Source organism: Ochotona princeps, chromosome 30 (genome assembly GCF_030435755.1).
Source record: "Ochotona princeps isolate mOchPri1 chromosome 30, mOchPri1.hap1, whole genome shotgun sequence".
Classification (NCBI taxonomy): domain Eukaryota; kingdom Metazoa; phylum Chordata; class Mammalia; order Lagomorpha; family Ochotonidae; genus Ochotona; species Ochotona princeps.
Genome location: NC_080861.1, coordinates 13,382,816 through 13,399,734, shown reverse-complemented (window position 1 = coordinate 13,399,734; position 16,919 = coordinate 13,382,816). Strand labels below are relative to the sequence as shown.

General features: G+C 41.9%; 1 protein-coding gene across 3 annotated transcripts in view; it reads right to left on the bottom strand.

Annotated features, from left to right (window-relative positions):
* Positions 1–12,032, bottom strand: part of CMC1 (C-X9-C motif containing 1) — a 39,686-nt gene extending 27,654 nt beyond the window's left edge. The window contains exons 1-2 of one of the 3 annotated variants that reach the window (XM_058657133.1): positions 11,894–12,032; positions 2,500–2,589 (exon numbers count right to left, since the gene is read on the bottom strand). In XM_058657133.1, the coding sequence (XP_058513116.1) occupies positions 2,500–2,589; positions 11,894–11,918 (115 nt within the window). In that variant the 5' untranslated portion in view covers positions 11,919–12,032. Of the gene's footprint in view, positions 1–2,499; positions 2,590–7,309; positions 7,398–11,893 lie in introns of those variants that run through there. The other 2 variants (XM_058657135.1, XM_058657134.1) reach the window with 2 other exon arrangements.
* Between the last annotated feature and the right edge of the window lie 4,887 nt (positions 12,033–16,919).

Genomic DNA, 16,919 nt, shown 5'->3' with positions numbered 1-16,919 from the left:
ATGTTCTTATGTAAAATACTATAATGATTTAATAAAGCAAAGGTGCTATAAACAGGAAATAAATAGCAGAGTCCTGATTCTAAATTATCCCTTAATGTTCACTTTAAATGCAGTTTGCTTCTGCTGCTTGAACATTAATACATATTCTTCCCCAATTCACATGGTTAAACAGGGAGAACATTAAGGATTTAGTAGTCCTTTATAAAAATAATCAATTTTAAATTCTGAAACACTGGTTTGAACCATATGGCCTAAAAAAAAAATCAATCCATGATTATAAGAAATTCAAATACTCAAAAATCAATCATAGCATGCATTCTGATAAGCACAAATGCAATGAAATAATCCAAATACATTTCAGGTTTTAGGGATGTTTTCAGTATTCAGATTAAGAAGTTCTAAGTATTCAGTAAGCATATTTAAAAATCATTAACCATGTCAAACTCCTAAACAGTTCTTGAAAAAAAGAAAATGCTGCAATTTCTTATCCATGCCATTAAAAATAGCTGTGTGAAAAATATTTTTATTATTATAATTAGCTGTATAAAAAATGCTTTATATTCTATTTTATTTCAAAGACCAAAAGCAGAGTTTCACTGTATAAATAAAGGCATTCTAAAACCCAAAGCTGTGCAAACGTTTTGCATTCTCATCTGAATCATCAATAAAATACAAATTAAATGTAATATAAATGTAATATAATTGTAAAATGTAAATAAAATAAAATGTCATTTAAATGTAAATCTGTAATTGAGTTAGCTAATTTTCTCTTTCCAGATACAAAAATAATGTATCACAAATAGCATACATACAACTTCTTCTAACTTTAGACAGATAAATCAGAAGTAATCTTTCTAGTCATAGAGTTAACTCTATTTTATTTAAGATTTATTCATTGTTATTAGAAAGGCAGATTTACAGGGAGAAAAAGAGAGAGAAAGATTTTCCATCTGTTGATTCACTCCCCAAGTGATTGCAACAGCTGGAGCTGAGCCCATCTGAACCCAGGAGCCAGGAATTTCTTCTGGGTCTCCACTGCAGGTTCAGGGTACCCAAGGCTTTTGGCCATCCTCTACTGCTTTCCCAGGCCACAGGCAGGGAGCTGGATGGGAAGTGGAGCAGCCGGGACACAAACCTGCACTCATTTGGGATCCCGGCACATCCACAAGGTGAAGATTTAGCCACTAAGCTATAGTGCCAGGCCCCACTAACTTTCTTAATCGTTGTAAATTTCATTCTCCCTCATCTGAATTAGAACATGCATATGTATTTAAAAATTCTGAGGCAAGTGGAGAATTACCAGTTGAGACCATCAGCATAACACCTGCCCATGCCAGATGTACACCGCATCTTACCTGCAGGTGCTGGGGCTGTGGTTACTCCAATTAAACAACTAATTCATGGTCAGAGCAAGAATACCATTGAGTGACTCTTTTAGTTACTAATTTATGAATGAATTTCAAAGTGGAATAGGTCACTGACCAACACAGACGACCATCACATAATGGTGAATGCAAGCAATTGCTCTTTTATTTTATTGCCTCCGTCTATCCATTGCACAGATCATCTCTAAATGGCGGGAAATGGGGGTTGATGGAAACGTTCCCAGCATCTGCATATTACTGACACAATGCTAAAACTAAACCTCATACAGCCTGTCCCTTCTGGAGAGAAGCTTGCAGTGCCCACCACCATCCTCACGAGAAAGCTAAGGGGAGCAAGGAAACAGCCGGAATCAGCTCAACTCTGCTGCACTATGATGAAAACCCTAAGACATGGATTCCGTTTTAAAGGGCCTTCGTTTCTAGAGTAATTCTGCCATGTGCTTTTCTAACTACTCATCATATATACATGGGTTACAGCCTCATGTTTTTACCTTCGACTGCTTTGGTTAGTTCTGCTAGAATGTTACAAATTAACCAACAATATGCCTCTAAGCATGTAGGACATAAGTAAATTTCATATGAAAAACATTTTCTACAGAAACCTTGCTTGTAGGTGTTCATGGATTTGTATTAGTACTCTCCATTTAGACACAAAGCAAAGCAAAACAAAACAGACACTGGACTCACTTTAAGTCCTACTGGGATTTCATGAACAGACAATGACTTTAAAGAAAATCATCTTGGAATATGTGTAGGAATATGTTGACAGATGAGAAGCAGGCACACATTAGATTTGATACGCTTATTTTCCCGTCAAAACTCATCAGAATATTTCATTTCTCCAAAATAGATACACCAAGTTTTTCTCATATATAATTGCACCACTGGGGAAAAATTTTTTTTTTACTAGTAATCTGAGGGAATATTTTTAAATTGTAAATGAATTAAACACCGCCTGGAAGTTCTGAAAGCTGAAATACTGGTATCTCAGTGAAAGGTGAGAAGCAATTCATACATATTAATTCACTGACTACTTGGCTCTGAGGTTAAAGATTAAATTCAGATCATATTATTAAAAATGAAATTGATCTTCACTTGAATACTGGAATCTTACCTTGAACTTGTTCAGAACACCTCTCTCTGGCCTTTTCTCTCATTATTTTAGGGATCAAAACGTCTTTTTCAACATGCCTGAGATGCTGTTCTGAAAAAAAAAAAAAAGGTCTTTAAGTTCCAAGTAAACCAAAAAATTAAAAAAATCAGCACTCTAGTTCATTTAAAAGCCTATGCAAACAAACTAAAAAGATTTAATTACGTATTTCAGACACAGAGTGATGGGGAGAGAGGCAGAGAAAGACAGAGGGAGAGAGAGAGAGACAAAAACAGAAAGCGAGAGAGAAAATACTTCCCTCCCATTAGTTGGACAGTAGAATGATGGAGGGTGGGCCAGGCTAGATCTAGGAGCTCAGAACTCCATTCAGGTTTCCCATCTCAGTAGCACAGGACTAGGCACTTGGCCATCTTCCACTGCTTTCCCAGGAGCACTAGCGGGGAGCTAGATTGGAAATGGACACAAAATGGCTCTCAAACGGCACGCTGCCATCATGGGTGGGTGGCATTTTAACCAGATATGCCACAATGTCAACCCCCAAAATCTCTTTAGCAACTTGATAAAATTGAGGTTATTGTATTCACTGAAAATCATTCCAGGTACTTTTTTTTCATATACAACAATAATATAAAGTGTGAGAGATACAGGCAACATCTTTCTAAAACTTCCTGATACTGAAATAAACACACTTACCTCATACTATAACCTATGCAATCCATCCATTTAATGGTCAAAATTAAATTCTAAATCATTTCCTTATTAAAACACAAAAAGCATTTTTACCAATATTGATATTCAAGATTAGATATCCAGATGAGATTAGAAGACAGAGAAGTAGCCCTTTGGCCTAGGACTAAGGGTAGCAGAAAAGTCCTACTACAGATCCTTATATAAAACAAATCTCATGGGATTCCTACATTTTACAACTTCCACAATGAGCCACCTGCTCCGGAATCCCAACTGCTTCTCAAACTCCAAGTTAAACAAGGGGAACGAAAGTACCCTCATGAATCCAAAGTAACAAGTGCCAAGTCAGCTTCCAGGGACAGAGGACAGATGAGATCAATCTACAGATAATCATATCCCCCACAGAATACCCAGGTGAAAAACAGATGCCAATGTGGGTGCCCATGCTGCAGAACAGCAACCATGGGGTTGCCAGAAAACTGCCCTACAGGAAACTAAGTGCTAGAAAGACTTGAGGAAGCGTCAAACGTCCCCCTTCTCTGCTGCCCTCAGAACATGGGTAAAAGATGTAAATGAGTATAAGAATTCATCTCCAAAGGACCAGGATGTTCCCCAGAATCCAGTGACACCCAGGAAGACCAGGAACCCCAACTCTTCATGGTGCTCTGCTGTTCCCAACAACTTCTAGAACCAGGCAACTATGAACTGACAATGCATACTTTCAGAACAGCTCAAAAGGCAAAGTCAACATACAAGATCCAGGAGTCACTCAGTTATAAAGAAGGACACACAGTGAAATAGAAGAAAAATTCTATTCAACACAAAGGAACCAATTCATGAGAGTTGAGTAAAGGCAGTCAGATTTTGAAGAACAACACATTCACTGAGACAAACGAAAAGAGGAGTCCTCAGACGGGAATCGGTCACAAACCACCTTAACGGACTTTGACGAAATCTCTAAACACCCCAAATCATAAAAGACACAAAGTGAAGAACACTCTGTCCATAGAAAGGCATGAGAACCAGTTGCACATCGCACCTCACTGACAAGCTATGGATGCAGCAAGTCAACAGAAAAACACGACTGAAGTTCTGACAGAATTACTTCATATCTGAGATTATAACAATCAATTAGATCACCAAGTAAGACCAAAGCTGGGTCACAGCTCAATTGTCTAATCCTCCCTTGGCAAGCATTGGTATTCCATATAGGTGCAGTTCATATCTCAACTGCTCCACTTCTAATCCAGCTCCCTGTTTGTGGCTCAGAAAAGCAGTAAAGCGTGGCCCAAAGCCTTGGGACCTTGCACCTGCATGGGAGACCTAGAAGGAGGCCCCTGGCTCCTGGGTTCAGATGGGCTCAGCTCTGGCCTTTGTGGCTATATAAGGAATGAACTAGAGGATGGAAGATCCTTCTCTCTCTCTCTCCTTCTCTCTTCATCTGCCTTTCCAATAAAAATAAATTGTGAAAGAAAGAAAGAAAGACAGGAAGGAAGGCAGGAAGAAGGAAAGAAAGAGTGAGCAAAGCTAGGGATGATACCACATCACAATGCCTAGCTCAAAACCCAGCTCTGGTTCCTCATGCCAGCTTCCTACTAATGCAGACACTGGATGGGGTGATGGCTCCAGGGATTGGATTCCTATTATCCACACAGGATACCTAGGCTGAAATGGCTAGTTAGGACTGTAACTCGAAACACCCACATGCAGGTTCTCCATTTGTTTGGTTCCTGCGGTACGGCAGCAGATTCATTTCTGCCTCATGGTCTGCTTCAAGCCACTACAAACAGCCCACATGCAATCACATGGAAAGTACCATTCTGCAACACAGGGGGAAAGATGGGAGACAATGTTATAGTATTGGCATTCTCTGTAAAATAAAATCTGCCACAGGTAATACCGAATATTCTGTTAAAACAAAAACAAATCCATGATGATAAATGAGGATTGATAAAGTGTGTATTTACAGTACTTGGGTCCGGCATGGTAGCCTAGTGGCTAAAATCCTCACGTTGAATGCACCGGGATCTCATATGGGTGCCGGGTCATGTCCCGGCTGCTCCACTTATGTTATTACTGATCTACTTGATGAAATCATTTACAAATTTTATCTCCTTTGCCCTATGCAGTCTGAATGTATACAACCTTAATGTGTTCTAATGAATCTAATATTTAACCCATAAATCTTGCAATGGTCTTCAGATACTTAAAAACATGATTTTTCTATTGGTTCCTTGAATACAGGCATAGCTTTATAATACTAAACCATTTTCCATAAGTAAATTGTAACAAACTTAACTATATTATCTACTGTTACAATATTGATATCAAAAACATTTTAAAAATTATTCCCAATAATTCCTTAAATTATTCTTCTAAAACCTTCCATAATGAAGACACAATCCTAAAACTCCATGAATGTTGATTTCAATTTTCCAAACTCTTGGTGTTAAATCAGAAATGACAGTATTCAGAAATGTATAAATTCTGATAGATTTTTCTTATTTGAAAGTCTACAAATAACCACTATTAATTATAATCTTATACACACATACGTACAATTTCAAAGCTATTTTTAACAGTAGATATAACACATTTATTTACAAAATTACAACATGATTCCATTCATTTAATGTCATTCCAATCTTAGCATATGTGTTGCCGAAGCGAGCACTAGTAATTTAATGTCATAGCGGTACAGACTATGTTAGACATACAAACAGGGTCTGCCCTCCCTCTCCAGCAAATTCTAAAAGTTTGCTACTACAAAGTCATATGAATTTATACTGGGATAAAGGATCAGGGAAAATTTCCAAAGCTCTAACTCCTCAACATTCTATCATCACCTGAAAGTCAATTTTCACCTTTTTCACTGGCTGAATTTGTTAGCTCAGATTCTGCTCAGGGGCTCATGTACTCTCACGATATGGCAGCACCATATTACAAGGCTCCTGACAACAGCACTGGCTAGGGACCCACAAAGGTAACAGTGCAACACACCTGAGTATTAGAGACTCTTTCGTAGGGAAGAACAAGATACATTAAGGGCAAGGCAAACCTTTTCAATAATGTAAACATTCTGATTTAGAAAAGCTCATTCTTTATTGAGGATAACAGCACTTTTTAACTTCCAAGTTAGACTAGCTCCTGAAAAATAAATTGGGGGGGGCAATTTTTCACTCTGAAGAAAAAAAAAACAAGAAAAATGCTTGCTTTAAAATGTTCTCATTAAAAAAGAATGTTCTCATTAGCAACAGTTTCTGTCTTTAAGTGCCTCTTCTTTACTAGCTACCAAAAGCATCAAAAGGAAAGGCCCCAGACAGATGACAACACACACAACACAGCTAGACCGCAGCTGTCACTGTTAGATTCCCACCGCTTGCTTCACACCAGGAAGCCAGACAGCCTCCAGCTCTCTGCAGAAGTAAGACGGGGATGCTGAGGACCAGCCGCCCAACCTTGCCGCTCGCCCATATCTTCCTCCTGTAAAGGCGGCAAAGGTGTTGGGGAGAGAGGTCTTGGGCAGCAATCCTTTCACCTTACTCCCTTGGAGCCACCCGGACTAAACAGAAAGGGAAATCAGTAGGAGACATTCTTCTCAATAATCCTGCTCGCCTTCTGGCTGTGACACCAGGAGATGAGGGCAGTGTGAACCAGGGTCTTCATCAAAAACCCTCTCAGGTCCACTCTGCAGATGAAGAAGTGGAGGCTCACAGATGTTAACTGGAGCAGACCTCTGAAAAAAAAAATGGCAATGTCAAGTTCACGTAACCAAGTTCCAAACTGTCCAGGAATCACCAAGAACAGGGTGAGGCAGATGGCCTCTTCAACAGCCAAGTTGAATTCTACAGTTACACTAAAGGACCAAAGCAAGCCTTAAATAACACAGCTGGCTTTCAGAAGCAGCATTTGGAACAAGCATCAACTCTAAGCTTCATAATTCTCAATTTTATTCAGAAAGTTAAGTTCATACAGAATTATGATTTTTAAAATTCCTACCATAGCAAAAAAATTGGTGTTTTTTTTTTTTTGAAAAAAATAAAGCTAGGAGTGAGTGAGTTTAGGCCAAGGATTAAGGCACTGGTGTGCTGTGAAGTACTGGGGTTCAACAAGGGCTCTACTGTACCTTCCTGCTCTTGCAGAACCTGGAAGGTAGAACGGATGGCAAACGTCGTGGAACTCCTGCCACCAGAGTGAGACCAGGATCACATGGCCACTTCACAGTAGGAGCCGCACGCAGCTCCGGCTACTACTGCCAGATTGAGTTCACGCTCTGTGTCTCCTTCACAAAACCAAAAACATAAAAACTAAAGCAAAAGAATGGCTTCTTAGCTGACTTTAAAGCACCTTCAAAGAGAGTAAGCAAAATATTAATCAGCAATCTAATTTTTATAAGCTCAAACTCATACAAAATGTGAAAATTGCATCAGTGAAACAGAGGTGTTTGTTTCTGCTAGTTTCTGGGTCATATGTCACAATGTGCTTCACTTGAACTTTTTGTCCTATCAGCTTTCACTGCTGATAACCACGGTGTTCACACTACTTGTGCCCATTTCCCAATAATATCTATTTCTTGGACCTCAGATTTTGCAGATTGTTAGGTGTGAAAACTTCTTCCTTCCACAGTACTTTAACATGTAGCTAGAAGAGACAACAAACCTAAAAGCACACCGAAGCAGGAAATCAACTTACACAATGAGACATGCCAGTTTGAGAAATGTGCTATAATTTCCACTGCAGTCATAGTTATTTAAATGAACCAGTTTTCACTTTACATTCATCTACAAAAGGTGAAACTTCTATTCTTACAAGCATTATTTAATACTATTTTGTAAAAAAAAAAAAATCAGCAATCAGGGAACAGACACAAAAATGAGAAGGAAATGAGAGTGTATGCTTCTTAGCAATACACTACCTCACTCATGTATTTTCTCTCTTAAATAAACCTAGAGCAATATCCAACTCGATGAATGTCCCTTAATCCCTTTGTCCATCCCATCCCTACTAATTCTTCTTCATCTTACAATGTATCACAAAGTTTCTACAAAGAGCATATAGTTGGGGATGACATGGTGCTCAACAGGCTAATTCTCCACCTGCAAATGCTGGCATCCCATTGGGTACCAGATTGTTTCTGGATGAAATTCAAGTTTACTTTCAAAACAAAGAGGTACCCAAATGTCAGGAAGGTCAATGAAAATTCTTGAAGAATGGTAACACTATAAAAGGTTTCAATGCTTCCACATGATTCTGCTCTCTGTGTAAAGACAGATGGATCCATCTCCACCGTTACTCAGACAACATTTTCAACTATCTTTTATTAATAATGAGGAACTTCAACTTAAATTTTCTACTTACAGCTTCATTTTTGTCATCCTGAGCATTTATCCTCTTTATCTGAAAAATCAGCTTACATTTATATTGTACACAGGAGCACAATGAATATTTGCAAAAGAGTAGAAGGAATGGTTGAAGAAACTATTTTGTACCTATCAACTCAGTTAGAAGCAGTATAAAGAAAGCTGAGATTCGGAACTCAAAGTAAGCTGGCAAAAATTCAGTATAAGTAAGCTCTAGTTATGTCTTGTTTTTATTTACCTTTGTTAAAGCTTACTCAAAAATGCAACTCAATATCTCTTCAACCCAAAATTCTTCCTGACCCCAAAGCAACTCTAAGGGATTTCGCCTTTCTCTGGCCCCAAGATTCACCTACCCCAAGGACTTAGGACCTTAGGACACATCACGTAATACATGTGATTTGCCACTGGCTCTGTGGATGCTCGTCCGTGCTGCTCCCCTGGCACCAAAGTCAGATGCTGCAGCTGTCGATGACAAGCACGGGGCTCTCAGCTCTTTTCTTCTCTCCCTTATCTCCTTTTCCCTTCACCGTGATGGTGGGGGTGGTGGGGGCCACAATGAGAAGGCAGCCCTCACCAAGCAAAGAAAAAAGTCCTATGGGTCAGTCAATTCAGCCGGATTTCCTGGATTCCAGAACAGTTTGGGAGTAAATTTCTGCTGTTTAGGCCACCTGCCTATGTGTTTGTGAGTCAGTCAGCCTATGGTATTTTGTTATTGCAGTCCAAGTACCCTGAGACATATCTAGGAACCAGAAATTCTCAATACTTCCTGTACCTTTTAGAAAATTCTGATGCTGGGGCCCAGTCCAGCACAATTAAATCATAAATGCTGGGGTTTTTAAGCCCCTCTTCCACTCCCCCCAAAAAACTCTTACACATAGCCATACTAAGAAAAATATACTCTGACGTCACAGAACGACTGATCTCTATAACTTTAACTTCTAGCATAGAGTAAAAACACAATAAAGCCATTATGCCATGCATATTTAAAAGATCCAGTATTTCATAATTACATATATTTATTCTCTCAACAAATGTTTGTTAGGCACCTACTCCATACCTCACATCATGCTAGGGTTGAGCATGCAGGGCTAAGAGGGGCAGGTTTTCTTATTCTGCATCACAAACACTAGAAACTCTACATTCCAATTAAGCATGCTTAAATTTTTACAGATCAAAGGATATGTTAATTATCTATCTACAATAATTCTTAAGCAAAAAAAACACAATGTAGGATAGTAAACACTTTCTTAATTTCCCCCCTCAATCTCATTCTAAAATGCAAAAATAAAACGGGTTGTGTGGAAGAAAGAGAAGTATTAACATTCTTATTTGGGCACAAGTCTATTTGGCCTACTTACATCAAGTACAAGATAACAGTTCTCATATTTTTTGACCTCTCTAAGTGCAGAGATGTCTACAAATACATGACTAACATCCTTATGCAAAACTGATGATACTGCTCCGGTCAATGAAAATATAAGTCTGAAGTAGTTGTTTTACTTTTTTATAAAGATTTATTTATTTTTATTGGATGGTCAGATATACAGAGAGGAGAGACAGAGAGGAAGATCTTCCGTCTGATGAATCATCAACCACTACTCCCCTAGAGGGTTGGCAGGAAGCCGAATAGGAAGCAGAGAAACTGGTAGAAGGGGGAACTTTGAGGACTGAACCCACCATCCTGGACTCAGGGCCACCTCCGAATCCCTGCTAATCCAGTACTGTCTTCAATTGCCCACATCTCAATCCCCCTGAATACCTGGTTACACTACCATAAACCTCCTAGACCTCAGCCACCTTAAATGCTCACTTGCCTAATTAAACTTAGTGACCTTCAGGTTTAAACGGTGCGCTCTAACAATCCCCTGAGTCATGCATTTCTAGTTCACTTACAGCCGGCACCTGCCAATCCCTGATCCACACTCCTTATTCCCCTACCCTGAGGCCATTAAAGATGCCTCTCCCCTCTGTTCCCCCCCCCCCCCCCGCTGTGCTCTGCCTTCACTATCTCCCTGTCCCTTGCTACTTCCCTGGCTGAAATAAAGCCCTCTGGTGTGGCTCATTTCCTGTGTCTGGCATCTTGGGTCTGAAGCATGATCTACAATGGGACCAGAAATCCAATCACCTAGATTTCCTTTAGAATTGGCTGTAGGAGCAACCAGCTGTGCAGCCTTGAGCAAGTCACAAGACCAGAGAGGCTGAGAGGAACTGGAAGGTAAGAAACTGGAAACAGGTATCAACAACACCTGCTTCCAAATTTCCTTGTCCTCCTCAATGAAAGAGCCAACACACGTGAAAGACTTTAACCGCTGCATTTTCAGTTTCCTCAGCTATATAAGATTTCAAGGTCAGTTTCACTTCAGAAATACCAGAATCACCTAGGACTACACCTTAACATTCCTCAGTCATCCCCTCATTTACACCTTGTCCATCCTCCTGGGTTCAAATCAAGATGTTCACCTGAGGCCCAACACGCATCACTACCTAATACCTTTCCTGCATTTCAACTACTGGAAACTGTGCTCAAGCCACGTTATACTGCTTATCCACCACGCACTAGCCAAAGGTTTCAAGCCATACTACCATCCAAGGCCTTCAGCGCTTTGCATTCATCAATCAAAGGAAGAGATGGATTGATATAATATATCTTATAATATTATATCATAAGATATTCTAATAATGTAAGATGTTATAATATATATACATATCAAAAACTAATTTCCAGATCCATACTCTTACATAAATAGCCTAAATTTTCAAGAAAATATGCAGATGGTCTCCTACAAAGAGAATGCTAGAGTAACAATTACTGCAAAGACAAAGCAAGGTAGAGGCATGACAGTTTAAAACATTCAGGCTTTGGGGGCTCTCCCCCATTAAACGCCGTGTCACAGGAATCGTTTCTTGAACTGCTGGGTTTTTTGAGTAGCGTGCTAAGGATGAACTGCGGGTTCGCGAACCTGAGAAAAGGCATATGAACTCCTGCCCCGGCACGGATATGAAATGTCTTCTGGGTCAAAGGTGCCTACACCTGTAGAGTGCTTATTCTGTGCCCCTAAGCAGAGACAAGTATGGCGAAGAGATGAGCTGCGCCTGGAAGAAGATGTCTGCAAGTCACCAAAGGACAAGATGTTGCACGCAACAACCGCGAAGCCCATCACCTAACCCTCACCCCGAGCCAACCAAGAAGCCGGGGCCGGCCAGAAAACTCCGCCACAGAGGCCGGGGTGTGTGCAGACCGGTCGGTGCTACCCTCAGGACCTCGGGCCTTGCCCAGCCCGGCGGGCAGCCCCGATGGCGGCGGCGCGAGCCCAACGTCCCGCAGCAAACCACGCATCAAGCCCCCGTACCTGCGGGGTCGGGGTCGAGCGCCATCTCGGCGGGGAGGCTCCGGGGGAGGAGGGAAAAGGGGGCGGAGAGGGGAGGAGCTCGGCTCCACGTGCGGTCGCCCGGAGCTTCCCGCTACCGCGAGCCGCAGGAGGAAGAGGAGGGGCAGGCGCGCGACGCCCTTCGCGAAGATCCGCCAGCTCCTGGCAGCCCTTCCCTCGTTCCTGCTTCCGCTGCCCTGTGCGCCTGCGCGCCGCCCGCCCAGGAACTGGAGTGGAAATCTCTGTGGGAAGGCTCCAGCGAAGGGGGCGTGGCTGCGCGCCGAGGGGGCGGGGCGTCCTGGCGGGGCGTGGCCGGGCTGAGGGGACGCCGGGGCTGGGGGAAATCATCATGTGGCGACCAGTCCCAAGTCGGAGCTTCCTACTGTATATCTGAAAACCAAAGGAGACTAGATGGTTTTCTTCATTAACGTGCATTCATTCATAAATACTGCGAGCCAGCCAGGCTCCAGCAGGAGCTAGTGGAAAATACCTGAGAAAAAAAAAAACAACCAACAACCCTGGTTGTTTTCCAGGGCTTTGTGTCCGCAAAGGGGAGTCAGGCACACAAGCTGCTGGGAAATGCGCTCAGCGCCCCATGCGCGTCCGTGCGCAGCCCACCAGCTCCAAGCAGGTGCGCTGTGGGCCTTTCTCCCGAGTTCTAGGGGTTTCTGTAACAGCCCCAGGGCGTCCAGTCCTCTTTGAGGGCCGTTTCAAGCCAACTCTCCCGATTAAACCTGTATGTTTCGTGAGAAAAAAAAAATGAAGGAAGATAATCGTATCCTCCTTAGAACTCCCCTGCCGCTCCCTTAGAAGGAATTTGGAGGGAGGGTCGCACAGGCTCAGCTGACTCCCCACCAACACCAGCCCCAGCCCCTCCGGGGCTTGCCTCCCTGTCAAGTCCACCTGGAACCTGCTCCAGTCTGCTCTGCCCGGGTGAGGCGTGGCCGGGGACAGATGGCACAGATGTTTAGAAAAACAAGGAGCAGCTGTCTCTTCCCTGCGAGGGATTTGGGACTTTCAAAAATCATCCCCTCCCCTCCTACCTGCAGGCCCTGCTCCCCTGCTGCTGCTTCCGCCTGGTCAGTTGGCAGAGAAGTTGGACACAAAGTGGGTCTCTGCTCAGCAGGTCTTCCGTTTAAGGGCCTATTTGGGCATTAGGGCCCTTATTGCAGCTGTAGCTCCAGGTGCCAACGAGGGGAATTAACGTTACCTTCCACCAGGCGGGAAAGAGGGTCCTTTCCCTTGCCTGTTTTATAAATGTGCTTAGAAGCACACCGAATGTGGAAATCCAAAACAAATCATTCCGACAAAATGTAGAAAGACCCAAGTGAGGCACCCACATTCAAGCTAGGGCAGAAAAAAAAAAAACCCTGAATTTGGGAAAAGTTTCATAAAATGTTGACCTGGATCATACAGAAATGTATAGGAAAAGGGTGGATATGAGAATAACTGTAAAATAGGAACCAAGACTTCCTGATTGAGTTTAAGAGACTGGGGAAAACCATTAAGAGGCTTTCCAAACGACTGCTTTCCTCTGCCAGTATTTTCACATGGGAAAGTCATGGCAACATGTGTATTCATGGCCACAATGATCTCTCCCTGATCCTCATTCCTGGACCAGTGTCCAGGCAGACAGCAGTTAGGAAGAAAGGGCAGTTGCCATAGGGAGCAGTGACTTTGACTAAGCCATGCTAGACCATGTGAAGGTAAAAAAGAAGTGCTTGCAATATAGACTGGCCATTGAAAATACACACAGAGCCGGGTATCCCTCTGTGTTTTTTCCAAAAGGCAAAGCATGTTCGAATAGAAGTACATATCTTACTTGTTTACCGAATCAGTCCTGACTGGATGTGGCAGTCCTGTCTGCTGCTTGTGGGTACACACTTATTTTGTGAAGCTGAAATGGTAAATCAGCCCAGCTTGCTGCGAATTTAGCTGCCGAACATCAGAAGTAAAGGCTTTGCACCCCAAAGTCCACTCTACCCTATCTTTGAGTCAGTGAGAATCAAATTTGCAGGACTATTAGATGCCCCATCCCTATTAGCAGACGGAGTTTAGGACAAGTTCTTACCTGGATCACTAACCAGTCCTTGGTGTCCCTGACTGCCTTCTAAGCAGCATAATTTATTACCTGGCCCCGCAACCTGGGCCTTCTCTGACATGAGTGGACTCAGGTGCATGCCGGCCACAGTGATGAAGTTTCCAAAGCTGGAGAGCTTACACAGCAGAAACTGTTTTTCCACAATTGAAGGCTAGAAGTGTGAGATCAAGGCGTCAGCAGGTTTGGTTTCTGCGGATGCTTCTCCTCTTGACCTGCAAATGCTCACCTTTCCGCTGTGTCTAAGAAAAAGATTTATTTCTTATTTTGAAAATCAAAGTTACATTAAGAAAGGAGGAGAAATCTTCCATCTACTGATTCACTCTTCAGATGGCCACAATAGCCAGTGCTAGGCCAGGTCTAAGGCAGGAGCTTCACGCGTGTCTCCTACGTATATAGCAGGAAGCCAAAATATTCGGGTAACTTTCTCCTGTTTCTCCCAGGTGATTAGAGGAGAGTAAGATCAGAAGTGAAACAGCTGGGACTTGAACTGGCATCCGTATGGGATGTGGCCTCACAGGCAAAAGTTATATCTACTAAGCCACGATGTCAACACCCTACTTATGTCTTCGCCCTGTGTGTGTGTATCCTGATCTTTCCTGGTAAGAACACACCACATTTTGGATTGGGATATACTCCAGTGAACAAACTAATAACTTCATTTTAATTTAAACTGCCTTATTAAAGATCCTCTCTCCAAATAGGATCACAAATTAAGGTTTTTGAGGCTGGAACTTCAACATATGCATTTTGGAGGGCACAATGAATTTCCTAACAACACTCAAGTTGTTTGTAAAGACCTAATATCCTTCCTGAATCACAAATCACTTGACTGCAGCCCTGGCAACCTACCTTAGCCCAACTGCAGCTGTTGCAGTCTTTTGGGGAGTGAATGCGTGGACAGAAGGTCTCTCTCACCCTGTCTCTCCTCTCTGACTCTTTCAAGTAAAAATATTTTAAGCTACTTTTTGGCTTTTGAATTGAGATGCAAATTATGTTCTGTTCAGTGAAGAACATACGCATTTGTGTAGTTTGATGACTTTCTATATAGATAGATAGATAGAGATATGCATCTTTTAACTACCACCCCTACCAAAACACAGAATATCTCTCATAACCCAAAAGGTTCCTTGATAGTCCCGTCTAGAAAAACTCATTCCCAGTGTGACACTTCTTCTCTTCCTTTCCACCAGCACTGGTATTTGAACCTTGTATTCGTGTGATCCTACACTCTTCTTGGTCAACTCTGTAGCTATGAGCTTCATTCATGTGCATATTTACATCTGTGTTCTAGTGTGACACTCAGTGCTTTACTTATCCTAGTCTCAGTGTCCTCATCTCGCGGTCATTGATAAGAGTCCACCTCAGTCATTGATCTGAGTCTTAACGATGACCTATTGCAAATCCTGATAGTATCGTCTGATACTCAGTAGGCCATTCGTGAGTCATAGCCTGTGCAGCTGTGAGAGTCATCCTTTTCCTCTTCAGTTTTTGCTTGCTGGTAAGCTGTTCTTTTCCACTGCTACCATACTACACACAACTTATATACATTTTTTAATAATTCAGAGCTACTCTGCCCTACACATGAAATTCTATATTTAAATCAGTATTACGTGAGACATCCCTCAAATGAACAAAGGTGATTCAGCAGTGTGCCCTATCACTTATCAGGTGAGAAAAAAAAGTGTGAAAAACACACATCTCACCTATCTATAGTTCATATTTTTTGTTTTCACCATGTATTGCTTTCTGGGTGGCCTCCTGTGAGATACAATTTTCTCTGAGGTCAGAGAATTTTATTCCTGAAAAATAAAATAATGCAAGTAATACTAGTACTATGGCAGGGCTTTTATTGAATTTCCCTTATTGTGATCCTGGGCAGGTGCTGTGATCCTCTGTAGAATTTCTCACAGGAGCTGATGGAGAGCAGTAGTGCTTTTTGTTGTACACTGAGGTGAAACTATCAGGTGATCACTTGCACTGAAAACAACTCAGGGAAATTCTTGCTCATTTTCAGGAAATAAAATTGTCCTTGCCCAATTAAGCCAAAGTAGGGAAAATGTCTGGAATGCAGCACCCACTATTCCCCTAAGAACTCAGGCCCCACCCTTACGGATCTCAAGTACGGAGAAAGAGAAACAGACACATGACATACGATGTCAATGACAGAAAATGTCGTGGCAGTCTAGAGATGAAAATCAACCCAAAATCCAGAAGACTTCATATAAATGCTGTGTCATGAAAAATAAAGAATTTAAATGGCCCAGTGCAATGGCTCAGTGGTTAAATCCTTGGCTTTGAACCGCCAGGGTCCCATACTCATCCAGCTCTCAGCTTGTGGCCTGGGAAAGCAATAGAGAATGGCCCAAAGCCTTGGGACCCCACACCTATATGGAGACCCGGAAGAAGGTCCTGGCTCCTGGCTTCAGATTAGCTCAGCTCTGGCCACTACAGACACTTGGGGAGTGAATCAGTGGACAGAAGATCTTGCTCTCTGTCTCTGCTTCTCTGTGTAAATCTGCCTTTCTAATTGAAATAAAAATTTAAAAAAGAGAGAGAATTCACTTAAAAATCATCGACTAACCAAGAAGAAAAAGATGAAAAGGATAAATGGAGTCCTAGCTGATAATGTTCTAATAAACAGAACTTATATGGGAAAAGTTCATGATTCATGAATGTGGTTGAAATAACTAAATTGTCAACTATTATTTGGAGCCACAAAAGACCTAAAAAGGTGTGGGAGAATCAAAGGTTGATAATAGTTTTCAGCTTCCAGTGCTTTTTCACTAGTGCTATTCCCAAATCAAATGATCCCATGTTATCTTTCTGGTATCTTTTTCCTCAAGATATATAATGCATTAAGTCCACATGAAGAACTCTTAAAAATTCAAGCTGCTATTCCATTGAGTG